General features: G+C 46.9%; 1 protein-coding gene and 1 pseudogene across 1 annotated transcript; both read right to left on the bottom strand.

The window, feature by feature from the left end:
- Positions 1-796: 796 nt before the first annotated feature.
- On the bottom strand, positions 797-4,166 carry APOA5 (apolipoprotein A5). Its single transcript, XM_027563657.1, has 3 exons — positions 3,457-4,166; positions 3,230-3,335; positions 797-2,520 (listed from the first exon to the last, which is right to left on the bottom strand). The coding sequence occupies exons 1-3, from the start codon at positions 3,503-3,505 to the stop codon at positions 1,569-1,571; spliced, it is 1,107 nt and encodes a 368-aa protein (XP_027419458.1). The 5' UTR covers positions 3,506-4,166; the 3' UTR covers positions 797-1,568.
- An 8,101-nt stretch (positions 4,167-12,267) lies between these two features.
- LOC113905121 lies at positions 12,268-13,757 on the bottom strand (annotated as a pseudogene).
- Between the last annotated feature and the right edge of the window lie 3,591 nt (positions 13,758-17,348).

Genomic DNA, 17,348 nt, shown 5'->3' with positions numbered 1-17,348 from the left:
TGCTGTGAGGGAGTGTGGTGGTGAGAACCCTGTGCCAGGCAGGCTGAGCTGGAAGAATGCTGCCCAGGACGTCCCAAGGGTACAGGACTGTGTGTGCTCGCCCTCTCCTCTTCCTTCCACTTCACCCTCTCTCGATTTCCCAGGGAGCTATAAGGAGCTGGGTTGCTCCCAAGTGGTGAATCTGTACATAGGGAATGGTGGAGGTGAGGGGATGTAAGATTTTGAGGGTTGTCAGTTGAGAAGATTGTCAGTCACAAAAAGAGACATTGTCAAAAAAGAGGCCATTCAAAATCAGGAACAGCAGGGACAACAAAGACAGGCCACCTCAGGAGCCTGTATTTTATGCACACTGTCCTGCGATAATGGGTGAACCATGCAGGTGCAAAGGAAGGGTCTCTAGTGTGCTCAGTTGCGTCTGACTCTCTGTGACCAAGGACTGTAACTTGCCCGGTTCCTCTGTCCATGGGATTTCCCAGGCAAGAATACTGGAGCGGGTTGCTGTTTCCTTCTCCAAGGGACCTTCCTGACCCAGGAATCGAACCCACGTCTCTCGAGTCTTCTGCACTGACAGGCAGGTTCTTTACCACTAGCGTCACCTGGGAAGCCCAAAGGGTCTCTAGCCCAGGCACAAATAGCTGTCAGCCCAGGCAGAGCGGCAGCCCTCCAACAGAACCGGACTGGGAGGGGTCAATGAGAAAGTGCAGCGAGGGACTGGAGGGGGCGATGGGGTGCTTTGGTGATAATGGTGAGGCCACTGCTTTCAGACACAGTCCAAATGAGAGTCACACCAGGCAAATAAGCTTCCATCATAATAAGCATCTATTTCACTTGTGTCAGAAGTCTAGACTTCCACCTGGAAGTCAGGAGGGAGGGGCCAGAGATGGGGAGGGCACACAGTAGGCTCCCCAGAGAGTTTAAGAAGTCCCCATAATTTGGAGGGCTCAGTGGACTGTTTAGATGTAGTGTTATATCAGGAAATCCAGGCTAGGCTCACCTCCCTCCCATCACAACCCACACCATTTGGCCCCACCAGCATCAGCCAGCAGAGATACACACACACACACACACACCATCACAGGTTCCCCTTATCATCTTCTCTTCCTCCCTTCTCTTCCTCCAGCAGAAGCTGTCATGACAACGCTGGGGAGAAAAGAGTTCTCTCTGTGGACCAGCTGTAGTCGTGGCCACCAGGTGGCCAGAAGTGATCAGAACCAGACCCTGGGATAAAGGGACACAGGCCTTCAGCACCATGGCAACAGGCTTACAGTTCATGAGCTCCTACATAGAGTATCTCTTTCCTGCCCTCTCTCGCGACCGCAGAATGGAGCAACTCAGGAGGATTCCCAAATGAGCACGGGAAGCCGGATTTGCAAAGCCTGGTGAATGTAATGCATCGGGATGGGGGAATTGCAGGAGGCCCTGAGGCCTAGGATGACAGCCCTTTGGTTGGCCTCAGCTATCCTGTGCAGGACCCTCCACCCTCTGCCCGAATGGCCCCTGACATGCACATAGCATCTTGTTAGAGGCTCAGATCGCGGGCTCCCCAGAGCGCGTGGACAAGTAGACACTCAGGGCTCTCCCCGATGGCCCGGACTATGGTCGCGAAGGCTGTAGTTGATGTCTTCCCACAGGTCATCGAAGCGGGCCTGCAGCTCGCCCCGGGCCTTGCCTCTGTCGGCTTGGAGGAACTCCGGGGCAAAGGCACTGTGGCCTGGCGGAGGCGGCGCCAGCTGCTGCTGGACCTGCTCAGTCTCTCGGTCAATGGCGTGAGTGAAGGCGGCAATCTGCCGGAAGGTGTCCTGGCGGAAAGCCTGGAGTCGTTGGCGCACCTCCTGGGACAGCACCTGGGGATCCAGTTGAGCCGCTTCCTCCGCATCGTCACCACGGGCGCCAGCAAAGGCGCTGAGCTCCTCGCGCAGCTGGTCTAGGTTCTGCTGGATGCGCTCGTGCAGGGCCTTGGCCTTGAGCGTGAGCTTGCGGGAGAGCATCTGCACGCAGCGGCTGAGGCGCGCGGGGCTGGCGATGGCGTGCGGCGCCACGCTGCGGTGCAGCTCCTGCACGTGATGCCCAATGCCGGACACCAGGCGCTCGGCGTAGGGGTGGAAGAGCGCCTTGACGCGGCCGGTGTGGTGCGCCACGCGGTTCTGCAGCTCCTGCAGCAGGCCCCGCGCCTCGTCCACGCCCCCCAGCAACTGGGCCTTGGTGCCCTCTCCGACCACACGCAACTGCTCCTGCAGCTCGTGCACGCGCAGGGCCACCTGCTCCATCAGCTCCACCGTGTAGGGCTGCAGCTGCCGCCGCAGCCCCTCCAGGTTCCAGCCCACGCGCTCGTGCACCTCCGCCATGTAGGGCTCCAGACGCGCCCGCACCTCCTCCAGCTCCTCCTGCAGCTGCTGCCACATGCCCACCGGGTCGCGTGGGAGCCTGGGAAGCTCCCTCCCCTGCCCGTTCAGAGGGCCCAGCTTTTCCAGGAACTTGTCCATATCGCTGAGGTCTGGCTCAAGTCTTTCTTTCAGGCTCCTGGGGGAGAGGACAGACAATCGAGCCATCAGTCTGCTAGCCCGCTCACCTCTGCTCCAAAGACATCGCTCACTGATCCTCTGGGGAATGCAGGGCGGTGGTCCCAAGCCAACGGCGACTCCTAAGGCAGGCATTACAAATGTGGCAAAGATCAACAATGATCTGAACAGCACACATCCAAATCAACACTGCTCAATTCCTTGTGCACAGAGGCACCTGGACTCCCACATATTCTTTTCGTTCTGGAAGCTGCAACCGGGAGTCCCCTCCTCTGCTCCTTGGCCCCACGTTCCAGCGGGCATGAAGGCAGCAGATATAGAGAAATCAGAGGCGGCTGCCGGCAGAGGGTGCCAAACAGCCCAGGACCGCCAGGATAGCCGGCAGAACTAGCACCGCTCTGTTTCTTCCCAGGTGGCGCTAGCGGTAAAGAACCCGCCTGCCACTGTAGATGTAAAACACGCAGGTTCGATCCCTGGATGGGGAAGATCCCCTGGAAGAGGGCACGGTAACCCTCTCCTGGAGAATCCCATGGACAGAAGAGCCTGGTGGGCTATGGTCCATAGGGTCGCAAAGAGAGATGACTGAAGCGACTCAGCAAGCATGGTCTTTTCCCAGGGAGTACTGGGAGGTGGAGGAAGCGGGCAGCAGCAGCCATCCCACCCTCTGGTGTCTTCTCCCTTCTCCTGCAGCCCTTGCCCTGGCCACTCACGTGGGCTCCCTTGCCAGCTTCTGCTGCTGCTCCACCTTGCCTTTGTCCCCGCTGCTCTGGCTGAAGTAGTCCCAGAAGCCTCTCCGTGCCTCCGTGGGTGAAAGCACTGTGAAGAGGAGGTGAACAGGGGCTGGGTTTCCTCCCTCAGGAACCCCTCAGTCCACCCACACCTCCAGGAAGAACAGTCCACCCACACCTCCATGGAGAAGTCAGTGTTGGAGACTCACGTGAGAGGAGGGCCAGAGCCCAGGTCAGAACTGCAGCCACGCTTGCCATGATGTTCTCTGAGAAGAAAGGCGACTGGAGGCCTGATGCAACTGAAGAAGCAAAGAAGGGACACCTCCCAGGGGACTTGCCCCGGGGGGCCCTGCCCCCAAATCTGTTAACCCTTCCCTGGGGCGTAGGGAGCACAAGCTGTCAGGGCTCAAAAGGACTGACCTAGTTGAACGTGGCTGCAAGGGAAGGGATATCTTCCTGGGATGGGGTGGGATGCTCCTTTTTCATCTCATCAGATCATATGGAGTGTGGAGCTCAAACTGCTTAGTAAAATTTCCCTCCCATCCACTGCCCCCAGACCCCAGGAGCAGCTCCGTCAGCCACTTCTGCCCCCATTCCCCTGCTCACTTATTCCTGCCCCCATTTCACCGTTGGGAAAACTGAGGTTGGGGGTGGAGGGAATAAGAAATTCTGCCACAGTGCTCCAAGAGGAGGTCCTTAGTTCTTAGTCCCCACCCCCAGCTCTGCTCAATCTCCTCCCTTAGGAAGCCGACCCACATCCCTCTGCCCCGGCTGCTCACCTGCTCAGTTCTGGGCACAGAGAGCAGACATTCCGCTTTATAGTCCAGGGCCTGGGCCTCTGGCAACAATCACTCTGAGTAAATACCACGTGGAGGTTCAAAGAGGGATGACCTCAGCTGCCTCCCCATGCTTACCTCCCTTTTCTGGCACCTAGGGAGTTAAGAGGAGAAGGCAATGGCACCCACTCCAGTACTCTTGCCTGGAAAGTCCCATGGACGGAGGAGCCTGGTAGGCTACAGTCCATGGGGTCTCAAAGAGTCGGACATGACTGAGTGACTTCACTTTTACTTCTCACTCTCATGCATTGGAGAAGGAAATGGCAACCCACTCCAGTATTCTTGCCTGGAGAATCCCAGGGACAGAGGAGCGTGGTGGGCTGCCGTCTATGGGGCTGCACAGAGTCAGGCATGACTGAAGTGACTTAGCAGCAGCAGCAGGGGGTTAAGAAGTGCCCTAGTATCTGGGTCCTTCCCCAGTAGAAAAATGCTTCCTGGAAAGTTTTACAAGGAGTGGGCCTGAATTCCTCACGAAAGTTCCCCGTAAACCCACTACCTCCAGCCTTCCTGCAGACCTGCTGGCTGGCCCACCGATAGAGACAAGCCTGTTTGTTGCTGAGGGCCCTGCTCTTACTCAACTGCCCAGAAGCACTCTGTCCCCAAACAGACAGGGACAGTGTCTAGCTGCCAGCCTGAAACTGAGCAGCCCTACCAGGAGCTACTCAGACAGCCTGGGAAGAGCCAGCGTCAGTAGGCTTGAAGACCCACCCATCTCCCACTTTATGAAATAATCCTGAAACAAGCTGGGGGAGTTAGATGTAGTGAGAGGCATCTGGGCCAGGGGACACTGGGCCCAAAGAATGGGAGCAAGAAGAGGATTCTCCCTATGGGGAAAGACTGAACCCTACCTACAGGGCCTCTGAGGAAGAGAAGCCAAAAAGCCCAGACTTCCTCTGGTGAATGCCCCCTCCGTGTACTTAAACACATACATTCATAAACTCCTGACTTTTGCTTCTAAATGTATCTTTTTTTTTTTTATCTGTTTATGGTTGTGCTGGGTCTTTGTTGCTGTGTGCTGGCTTTTCTCTAATTGCAGCAAGCAGGGGCTACTCTTTGGTTGTGGTGCATGAGCTTCTCATTGCGGTGGATTCTCTTGCTGGGGTGCACAAACTTCAGCTGCTCTGCAGCATTTGGGATCCTCTCGGACCAGGGTTCAAACCCGTCTACTGCATTGGCAGGCAGATTCTTTACCACTGAGCCACTGGAGAAGCCCTGTGAATGTATCTTGAATTGATCTCCTCTCCTCCATTTCCACCACTGCCCCACTCCCCTCTCACCTGGACCATATTCGTAGCCCCCAGCAGGTCTCCCTGCCACAGTCCTACCTATTCAGTCTACTCTGCTGTGGCTGTTCCCAACCCAGCCTTTTCTTCTGCCACACAAACCCTTGGCATTCCCTGAGCATGCCACCTCTTTTAGGACACTAAGCATTTGCACCTGCCATTCCTTCTGTTTGAAATATCCCTTGGTGAACTTATATTCATTTTTTTCACTTAGTTTGTATTAGTTAAGCTCAGCTGCAAATGACCAAAAAAAGGAGAAAATGAATAGTTTAAACAAAATGGATTTCTATTTGTCTCTCATGTGAAACATAGACCAACTAAGCCTCCTTCTGTCTTGTTGCATTATCATCTTCAACAAAAGCTCATGTCCAAGTTTCAGCTGCTTCAGCTCCAGCCAACAAGTCTACCTCCCAGCCAGCAGGAAGGACATGTTCCCTCCCTTTAAAGACACATCCCAGAAATTGTTCTTACCACTTTTATTGACACCCCATTGGTCAGAACATAGTCACGTGGCTATACTTAGCTGAAAAGGAGAATGGGAAATGTAGTCTTTATTCTGGACGGCTGTATTTCCAGCTGGGAAAGAGTTGTATTATTCAGGAAGAAGAGAAAAATGCTTTCAGGAAGACAAGAGTAGGTTCTGCCGCACAGCTCCAATATCACTCTAAATGCCCTCTTCTGCCCTCACCCATCTCTGGAGACGGACAATTCCATACTAACCATAGAACATTTTGTATATTCCTGGAGTATAGCACTTACTTGGAGAAGGAAACGGCAACCCACTCCAGTGTTCTTGCTTGGAGAATCCCAGGGACGGGGGAGCCTGGTGGGCTGCCATCTATGGGGCCGCACAGAGTCGGACACGACTGAAGCGACTTTGCAGCAGTAGCAGCAGCATAGCACTTACTATCCTGCAGTGCAATGATTTGTCGACATATATGGGATTTCTCTGAGTACAGGGATTTTGTCCAATTCATCTCCATGTCCTCCTCTTATGTTTGGCACATCACATAATACATAAAACTGGGTGATTGAATTCATTTATTCAATTGATTAAGGAGCTAGGGTTTAGTGATATTAAATGAGTGCCCATCATCACCTAGAAAAAGGTGCAGCCAGAATTGAAACCCAGGTGTTTATCCCTGATAGCTCAGGACAGCACGGGATGGGGCAGAAAGGGTAAGGAGACCAGGAGCTGGTTATAAAGGGCCTTGTGCAAGCGGTCACTAAAGGTTACGTGATGGAAAGATCACTCTGGAAACCTGGAGGACAGAAGGCATGGAGACTGTTTAGAGGCTGTTTTGAGTAACCTGAGAGATGATGAACCCTCTGAACTCAGGCATGGCAGTGAGGATTGGTAGGAGATAATATATTTGAAGGAACTGAAGTAGTGAACTGACAGTACCTGCTGACTGGTTGGATGAAAGAGGTGGAGAGGAAGGAATCCAGGTGTTTCCCAGGTTCTTGGGCAAGTAGGTAGATGACTGCATAACTTGTGTCCATTCAACAGATGAACAGGAATAGTTAAACAAAATATGCTATATACATGTATACAAGGGAATATTATTTAGCCTTAAAAGAGAATGAATTCTGGTACATGCTACAAAAATGGATGGATCTTGACAACACTATGCTAAGTGAAACAAGCCAGACAAAAGGACAAATCTTGTGTGATCCCACTTATACATGGTGCCTAGAATAGCCAAACTCAGAGACAGAAAGTAGATCAGAGGTTATCAGGGACTGGGGGAGGGAGAAATTAACACACATACACCACTCTTCTTTAGATTTTATTCCCATATAGGTCATCACAGAGTATCGAGTAGAGTTCCTTGTGCTATACACTAGGTTTTTATTAGTTATCTATTTTACATATGGCAGTGTCTATGTGCCAATTACCACAATATTTTTTAAAAATCCTTTCTGGTAGTCTAGTGCTTTTTGCTGAGGCTATGCTATAAAAGGTGGCAAGAATACACAAAAGAACTATACAAAAAAAGATCCTGATGAAATTCCAGCTGAGCTATTTCAAATCCTAAAATATGATGCTGTAAAAATGCTGTAAAAAATATGCCACCAAATTTGGAAAATGCAGCAGTGACCACAGGACTGGAAAAGGTCAGTTTTCATTCCAATCCCATAGAAAGGCAATGCTAAAGAATGTTCAAACTACCGCACAATTGCACTCATCTCACACACTAGCAAAGTAATATTGAAAATTCTCCAAGCGAGGCTTCAACAGTATGTGAATCGTGAACTTCCAGATTTCACTGGATTTAGAAAAGGCAGAGGAACCAGAGATCAAATTGCTACAATCCACTGGAGCATAGAAAAAGCAAGACAATTCCAGAAAAACATCTGCTTCATTCACTATGCCAAAGCCTTTGACTGTGGATCACAACAAACTGTGGAAAATTCTTAAAGAGATGGTAATACCAGACCACCTTTCCTGCCTCCTAAGAAATCTGTATGCAGGTCAAGAAGCAACAGTTAGAACCAGACATAGAACAACAGACTGGTTCAAAATTGAATGTGGACCACTGGAGAAGGGAATGGCAAACCACTTCAGTATTCTTGCCTTGAGAACCCCATGAACAGTATGAAAAGGCAAAATGATAGGATACTGAAAGACGAACTTCCCAAGTCAGTAAGTGCCCAATATGCTACTGGAGATCAGTGCAGACATAACTCCAAAAAGAATGAAGGGATAGAGCCAAAGCAAAAACAATACCCAGTTGTGGATGTGACTTGTGATAGAAACAAGGTCCGATGCTGTAAAAAGCAACATTGCATAGGAATCTGGAGTGTTACATCCACGAATCAAGGCAAATTGGAAGTGGTCAAACAGGAGATGGCAAGAGTGAACGCCAACATTCTAGGAATCAGCGAACTAAAATGGACTGGAATGGGTGAATTTAACTCAGATGACCATTATATCTACTACTGTGGGCAGGAATCCCTTAGAAGAAATGGAGTAGCCATCATGATCAACAAAAGAGTCCGAAATGCAGTATTTGGATGCAACCTCAAAAACGACAGAATGATCTCTGTTCGTTTCCAAGGCAAACCATTCAGTATTACGGTAATCCAAGCCTATGCCCCAACCAGTAACGCTGAAGAAGCTGAAGTTGAACGGTTCTATGAAGACCTACAAGACCTTTTAGAACTAACACCCAAAAAAGATGTCCTTTTCATTATAGGGGACTGGAATGCAAAAGTAGGAAGTCAAGAAACACCTGAAGTAACAGGCAAATTTGGCCTTGGAATACACAATGAAGCAGGGCAAAGGCTAATAGAGTTTTGCCAAGAGAACGCACTGGTCATAGCAAACACTCTCTTCCAACAACACAAGAGAAGACTTTACACATGGACATCACCAGATGGTCAACACCGAAATCAGATTGATTATATTCTTTTGCAGCCAAAGATGAAGAAGCTCTATACAGTCAGCAAAAACAAGACCAAGAACTGACTGTAACTCAGATAATGAAGTCCTTATTGCCAAATTTAGACTTAAATTGAAGAAAGTAGGGAAAACCACTACACCATTCAGGTATGACCTAAATCAAATCCCTTATGATTATACAGTAGAAGTGAGAAATAGATTTAAGGAACTAGATCTGATAGACAGAGTGCCTGATGAACTATGGACAGAGGTTCGTGACATTGTATAGGAGACAGGGATCAAGGCCATCCCCAAGAAGAAGAAATGCAAAAAAGTAAAATGGCTGTCTGAGGAGGCCTTACAAATAGCTGTGAAAAGAAGAAAAGTGAAAAGAAAGGAGAAAAGGAAAGATATAAGCATCTGAATGCAGAGTTCCAAAGAATAGCAAGAAGAGATAAGAAAGCCTTCTTCAGTGATTAATGCAAAGAAATAGAGGAAAACAATAGAATGGGAAAGACTAGAGATCTCTTTAAGAAAATTAGAGATACCTAGGGAACATTTCATGCAAAGATGGGCTCAATAAAGGAAAGAAATGGTATGGATCTAACAGAAGGAGAAGATATTAAGAAGAGGTGGCAAGAATACACATAAGAACGGCACAAAAAAGATCTTCACGACCGAGATATTCATGATGGTGTGATCACTCACCTAGAGCCAGACATCCTGGAATGTGAAGTCAAGTGGGCCTTAGAAAGCATCACTACGAACAAAGCAAGTGGAGGTGTTGGAATTAAAGTTGAGCTCTTTCAGATCCTGAAAGATGATGCTGTGAAAGTGCTGCATTCAATATGCCAGCAAATTTGGAAAACTCAGCAGTGGCCACAGGACTGGAAAAGGTCAGCTTTCATTCCAATCCTAAAGAAAGGCCATGCCAAAGGATGTTCAAACTACCGCACAATTGCACTCATCTCACATGCTAGTAAAGTAATGCTCAAAATTCTCCAAGCCAGGCTTCAGCAATACGTGAACCATGAACTTCCCGATGTTCAAGCTGGTTTTAGAAAAGGCAGGGGAACCAGAGACCAAATTGTCAACATCCGCTGGATCATGGAAAAAGCAAGACAGTTCCAGAAAAACATCTATTTCTGCTTTATTGACTATGCCAAAGCCTTTGACCGTGTGGATCACAATAAACTGTGGAACATTCTGAAAGAGATGGGAATACCAGACCACCTGACCTGCCTCTTGAGAAACCTGTATGCAGGTCTGGAAGCAACAGTTAGAACTGGACATGGAACAACAGACTGGTTCCAAATAGGAAAAGGAGTTTGTCAAGGCTGTATATTGTCATCCTGCTTATTTAACTTATATGCAGAGTACATCATGAGAAACGCTGGACTGGAAGAAGCACAAGCTGGAATCAAGATTGCTGGGAGAAATATCAATAACCTTGATATGCAGATGACACCACACTTATGGCAGAAAGTGAAGAGGAACTAAAGAGCCTTTTGATGAAAGTGAAAGAGGAGAGTGAAAAAGTTGGCTTAAAGCCCAACATTCAGAAAACGAAGATCATGGCATCTGGTCCTATCACTTCATGGGAAATAGATGGGGAAACAGTGGAAACAGTGTCAGACTTTATTTTTGGAGGCTCCAAAATCACTACAGATGGTGACTGCAGCCATGAAAGAAAGCAAAAGATGCTTGCTCCCTGGAAGAAAAGCTATGACCAACCTAGATAACATATTAAAAAGCTGAGACATTACTTTGCTGACAAAGGTCCATTTAGTCAAAGCTATGGTTTTTCCAGTAGCCATGTATGGACGTGAGAGTTGGGCCATAAAGAAAGCTGAGCACCAAAGAATTGATGCTTTTGAACTATGGTGTTGGAGAAGACTCTTGAGAGTCCCTTGGACTGCAAGGAGTCCCAACCAGTCCATCCTAAAGGAGATCAGTCCTGAATATTCCCTGAAAGGACTGATGCTGAAGCTGAAGCTCCAGTACTTTGGCCACCTGATATGAAGAACGGACTCATTGAAAAAGACCCTGATGCTGGGAAAGATTGAAGGCAGGAGGAGAAGCGGATGACAGAGGATGAGATGGTTGGATGGCATCACCAACTCAATGGAAATGTGTCTGAGCAAGCTCTGGGAGTTGGTGATGGACAGGGAAGGCTGGCATGCTGTAGTCTATGGGGTGACAAAGAGTTGGACACAACAGAGCGATTGAACTGACTGAAGCTATAAAGTATACACTTGATTGTCTGAATCATCATCATCACCACTGTTTCCAAGGTCTTTTATGTGGTGCAGAGGAGACACCTGGAACCACATTTCCCAGAATTCCCTTCTCTCTGTGGGCCTAGATAAGAGTCACCAGTGTAAGATGCAAGGGTAGAGACCATTATTCTTCACTGGTTGTTGCAGGCAGATACACAGCCAGACTTGGAGTTTAAAGCAGCTTCCAGATGACTTTTTCTTCTTTTTAAAAATTTTTTTGTTTATTTGTTTATTTATAGCTGTGCTGAGCCTTTGTTGCAGCTCATGGGCCCTTTGTTGCTGTGTACAGGCTTTCTCTAGTAACAGCGAGTAGGGGCTGCTCTCTAGTTGCGGTGCTCGGGTTTCTCTAAGGCAGCGTCTTCTCTTGTTGCAGATTATGGGTTCCAAGGTGCCCAAGCTCAGTATTTGTGACGAACAGGCTTGAGGCATCTTAGTTCCCAGAACAGGGATCGATCCTGTGTTTCCTGCATTGGCAGACAGATTCTTAACCACTGGATCACCAGGATAGCCCCCTGGGTGACTTTCTTAAGAATCACTCTCATTGGCTTTGCAAACTAAGATAGTTAGGTGAGCTTCCCATTTGTAGGGGCTTCCCTGATAGCTCAGTTGGTAAAGAATCCACCTGCAATGCAGAAGACCCCAGTTTGATTCCTGGGTCGGGAATATCCGCTGGAGAAGGGATAGGCTACCCTCTCCAGTATTCTTGGGCTTCCCTTGTGGCTCAGCTGGTAATGAATCCACCTGCAATGCAGGAGACCTGGGTTTGATCCCTGGGTTGGGAAGATCCCCTGGATAAGGGAAAAGGTACCCACTCCAGTATTCTGGCCTAAAGAATTCCATGGACTGTATAGTCCATGGGATCACAAAGAGTCGGACACAACTGAGCAACTTTCACTTTCCCATTTGTAACCACTTACAGGTGAGTTTTTGAGAATCACTCCTTCTAGAACTAATTGAGATGGTCACTCCTTCAGCCCTTCCAACAGTTTTATCAACCTTTAATTTTCTACAATATAGTCTTTCACACTTGAAAAACTGAGTGGCTTCTGTTTTTCTGGCCAAACTAGAATAATACAGTACGTAGATGCAAGACACACCCATGCTTCCCTGTTTGATGATATTTTATAGTTTTAGTTTTTAAAATGTTTGGTTTGGTTGCAGGTATTTGTATATGTGTACATGTTAGGTGTACACATATGTGTGTGGAACCATTTTATTTTCTCTGTGTATTTGCAAAACACATAGGGCCAACATAGAAAAAAGTAAATAAATAAAACCTCTTGTGAAAAAAATTACACTTAAAAAAGAAAGGCCTGCAAGGGATTAGTGCCTTAGCTCCTCAGTGTTATAGCAACTCTGATTGGTCCAAGGAAGTAAACAGACATTGGGAGGCTATAATAGGAGGAAAGACAATGAGAAATCACCGAGGGAGAAGGCCTCGAAGTGGGCCTCGAGGGGGAACTGGAGGCCAGGAAGTGGGTCTGGGTGGAGGGAACGGCCCCCACTGGTAGCCATAGGGTGGAGGTCATGGAGGGCCAGTGTATCCATCCGTTAGGGGGCATCAGTAGAGGAGGTCCATGCATACCATGCGGAGGCATAGGACTGGGAGACCCACAGTAGAGCCAAACAGAGGCCCCTGGCGGGGGTGGGGCATGCTCATGAGAAGATGTCAAGGCTGACGCATCCCAGGTGGTGGTTGGGGTGATGGCTGCCCTCCAGAGCCAGGGGGCCCAGCATGGGGCTGTCCCAAGCCGTGAGGGCTATGGTGGACCAGCTGCATCTGAGACATCTCTAGATGGAGCATCCCACCCAGTGGGAATGGGTGAGGATGTGAGTGTCCGTGTCCAGGATGTCCAGCCCCTGGGGTTCCCGCTGATGGGGGACCATGTCCTCCAGCCCCAGGAGGCATAGGTGGGGGGGCATGACTGGGGATATCCTGAGTGGAAGGGCTCCAGGAGGCTGTACTGGGGGTGGGACAGAGCCAGAAGGAGGCATGCATGGAGGAGGAAGCCCAGACCCCAAAGATGATACCACAGGATTGGACGCAGAGGGTGGAGGTGGTGCATCGGCAAACAGCTGATGAGGGTGGTCAGCCTGGGAGAGTGGTTCTGTGCTGCCACAAGTCTTTCAGCTGCTGAGCCATGGCACTCACCCTTGGAGTCCTTCTGTGTCCTCCCACAGCGATGGGGAGGTTATAGAGGTACTGCCCATTCATGGCTCAGTCGCTGGATCCAAAGCATCGAATGAAACTGAACTAATAAAGGCATGATCTTCGGAGTTGCCTGTGTCAGGGTCCCACATAACCTTGGGAGTTTGCAAGATGAACCCATAGGCACTTAAAGTATCATAAAGCAACTTGTCATGGATCTCTGGGTCCAGGTTCCCAATGAAAATGTTGGCCCCCACATCCAAGTTTTTGCTGTGAGCTGATGCCTTCTTCACCTGTATTGGCTTCCCATAGAGTTTGATCATGTTCATGATGTTTATGGCTGAGTCAGCATCTTCCTCACCTAAGAATTCCACAAAGCCATAGCCTTGGTGCTGACCAGTGACTCTATCCTTTGGCATGTGGATGTTGACTACTGGCCTTGCCTGGAGAGAGAGTTCTCACAGCAGTGGTTTACTAACCTTCTCATCAAGGCCCTCCTTGTGGCATCCTTGGTTCCACTTAGACAGAGATTGGCCTAGTGGCCATGGTGGAAAAGCTCCCGCTGCCTCCCATTTCAATATTTTTTAAGTTTTTTAAAATATATAAACCACTTTTAAAGTCTTTATTGAATGTGATACAATATTGCTTCTGTTTTATATTTTGATTTTTTTGCCTGCAAGGCATGTGGGATTTTAGTTCCCTGACCAGGGATTGAACCAACATCCCTTGCATTGAAACATAAAATCTTAACCAGTGGACCAGCAGGGAAGTCCCTAGGAGCCATTTTAAATAATTGTATACGGAGTGACACTTCACACTAAATACTTCAACATACATCTCCTAAGAATAAGCACACTGGACATAAACAGAATACCACTATCACACTATGAAGGTTAACATAATTCTTCAATATCATCTCATGTACACCACATATCCAAGTTTTCCCAGTTCTCTCCAAATGGCTTTTATAGCTGTTTTCTCTCTCTCTGTCTTTTTTTAAAATTCAGGATCCGACACACTTCCTCAGGTTGTTATGTCTCTGTATTCTCTTTACATTAAGAACAGTATTCACCAGCCCAGACACGGACTTCTTTTGAAGAGTCCAAAGAAGATGATATGAATTTAACTAACTTCCTCATCATTAGATTCAGGTTAAACATTTTTGTTCAGGTCTTTGGATTCAAAACCCAATACCCTAAAAGTTCTTACTTATAGAAGAAAACAGCTAATACATGTGAATGGAATACTGTAATTTTTCTAAATTGCTATTTTGCAACCCTCAGGGAATATTTGATTCAGGCAAGGTTCATCAATAAATGCTAAAACCATTAAATGAAACATTATTGAGGAAAGGAATGCATACATGCCTTCCCCACAGATTATGTATCAATCACTAAACTTTACTTTTGTAGTGGGGAGAAATCTGGTGGGTTATCTTAAACAAGTGATCATATTTAACATCATCAAATAGTGGGACAAGCAGATTTTTTGATAATACAACAAGGAGAGTCAGATAACACTATGAAGTGTCTTAAACCAGATTATTTCCACAAAACTTGTTTGTTTCCTTGTCTTCACTGTTTTCCTGTTGCATAGCGTGTGTGTGCTTAGTCGTTCAGTCGTGTCCGACTCTTTGTGATCCCATGAACTGCACCCTGCCAGGCTCCTCTGTCCATGGAATTCTCCAGGCAAGATACCGGAGTGGGTTGCCATTCCCTTCTCCAGGGGATCCTCCCAACCCAGGGACTGAACCCAGGCCTCCCATATTGCAGGCAGATTCTTTACTGTCTGAGCCACCAGGGCTAGCTGGGTTTCACAGACAGCTGCACTTTTGGAAAAGAGTTAGCCATCTGTTTTTTTTTCCCTCCAGTCCAATAATTGACAACATAACCTGGATGTAGAGTTAAAAAAAAAATAATGTATATTTATAAAGATGAAAAGGTACCTTGTTCTTGGACTTCCTTGGCGGTACAGTGGATAAGAATCCATTTTGCAATGCAGGGGATATGGGTTCGATCCCTGATCCAGAGAGATCCCACATGCCGTGGGGCAACTAAGTCCATATGCCACAACCACTGAGCCTGTGCTCGTGGAGCCCATGAATCGCAACAACTGAAGCCTGCATACCCTGGAGCCCATGCTTTATAGCAAGAGAAGCCACTACAGTGAGAAGCCCACACACCACCACGAGAGAGTAGTCCCTACTCTCTGCACCTAGAGCAAGGCTGCGTGCAGCAACCAAGACCCAGAGCAGCCAAAAATAAATAAAATAAAAATAAATAAATATTAAGAGGCATGAAGAACAGAGTTTGAAGACCCAATATATTCCTACTAGGATTTCTGCACAGGTAACACAAACACTTTAGAACAGGCAATATTCAAAAGATGATGACTGAGAAATTTTGAAAATTGAAGAAAGTTGTGATCTGAATCATCATATATAAGAAGCATCCTGAGTCTTGAGTAGGATTAAAATTAAATGAAAACAAATACAAATCAAGACACAGTATAATGAATCTGCAGAATATCAAAGACAAAGTATCTTAAAACCAGCCAAAGAGAAAAGACTAATTATCTACAAATGAAAATTATTAAACTCTCAGCTGGCTTATCAGCAATATATTTTCAAGGGACTGAGGTAAATGAATGGCCAACTAAGAATCATACTCAAGTAAACCGTTATTCAAGGGTAACAGGTTAATTTCAGAGAAGGACTTTTATCACTGACAGATCTTCATTCAAAGAACTACTCAGGGACTTCCCTGGTGGCTCAGTGTAAAGAATCTGCCTGCCAATTCAGGAGACATGGGTTTGATCCCTGATCTGGTAAGATCCCACATGCTGCAGAGCAGCTAAGCCCATACGCCACAACTACTGAGCCGGTGCTCTGGAGCCCAAGAGCTACAACTACTGAGCCCACGCGCTGCAACTCCCGAAGCCCACTTGCCCTAAAGTCTGTGCTCCACAAAAACAGAAGCCACCGCAATGAGAAACCAGTGCACCGCAACTAGAGAAAAGCCCACGCAGCAGTGAAGACCCAGACTAGCCATAAATAAATAAAAATGTTTTTAGAAAGAACTACTCAGGATCTGAAATGGAAACAGACCCAGAGAGAAGTGGGATACAGGTAACATGGAAGCAATAAACAATGAAATTAATAACTGTTTAGGTAAATTAAAAAAACATTAGTGATTTTACATGTATTTATATAAATATGCATATGTATATATTTAAACATACATATAGTTAACCAACTTGAGATGAGTCTTTTATAACTAAAAATTGGCAAAATATTAGAAATTTCATATAGTTCAACCTAACATAAAACATTTTTATGGGACTTCCCTGGTGGTTCAGCGGCTAACACTCTGTTCTCAATGCAGGAGGCCCAAGTTCGATTCCTGGTCAGGGAACTAGACCACATGCCGCAACTAAGACCTGGTGTAGTCAAATAAGTAAGTAAATGTATAAAATTTTTTAAAACACATTTTTATGAGTAGTTTTGTCTCTCTTATTCACTGTTGTATTTCCAGTGCTCAGAACACCTCTTGCCACATGGCAGGGAGCCTCAATAAATATTATTGATGAAGGGACTGCTTAAAAGGAGGTGTTGGAAGCAACAAAGAAAATATTAGACCAAAGTAGTGTGGAAAGCGGGAAAGGAGAGGTCAAAGTGAAAGCTTTCTTCAGTCTTTGCATTATTCAGAAAAAAGATAAGAATATTGATTATCTTTAGACTTTGTTAAGTCAAACAGAAAGATTAAAATTTCAAGGACAACCCATTAAAGAATACAAAGAGGAGATAACTTTCAAACTAGCATATGGGAAAAAGAGGCTAAAGAACATCAGATTGACTTCCAGTAAAGGCTGATGGATTGATTACATGCATTAGTCTCTGCTCTTTTCTCAAATCCCAATAAAATGTCACAGAAGTGCACTTTAAAAAAAAAAAAGCATAAACCCACAAAGAGAATAAGAGACAAAAAAAGGAATTTTGGAAGCTGGAAGACCTGTAGATAGTCAGATGATAATAACTGAACACACCTGAGAAGATGGATTTTGAAGCAGCAGTGGAGAAAGTTCAGGAAATCCCCAGATCTGTATCACTAAACTCCTGAAAGCTCAGTCATTAGCAGCCACAGATTCTTTTCAGCTGGGTTACTGTCCTT

Source organism: Bos indicus x Bos taurus, chromosome 15 (assembly GCF_003369695.1).
Source record: "Bos indicus x Bos taurus breed Angus x Brahman F1 hybrid chromosome 15, Bos_hybrid_MaternalHap_v2.0, whole genome shotgun sequence".
In the NCBI taxonomy this organism is placed as follows: domain Eukaryota; kingdom Metazoa; phylum Chordata; class Mammalia; order Artiodactyla; family Bovidae; genus Bos; species Bos indicus x Bos taurus.
The sequence above is the reverse complement of the archived record's forward strand: the minus strand, read 5'-3'. Positions and strand labels throughout refer to the sequence as shown.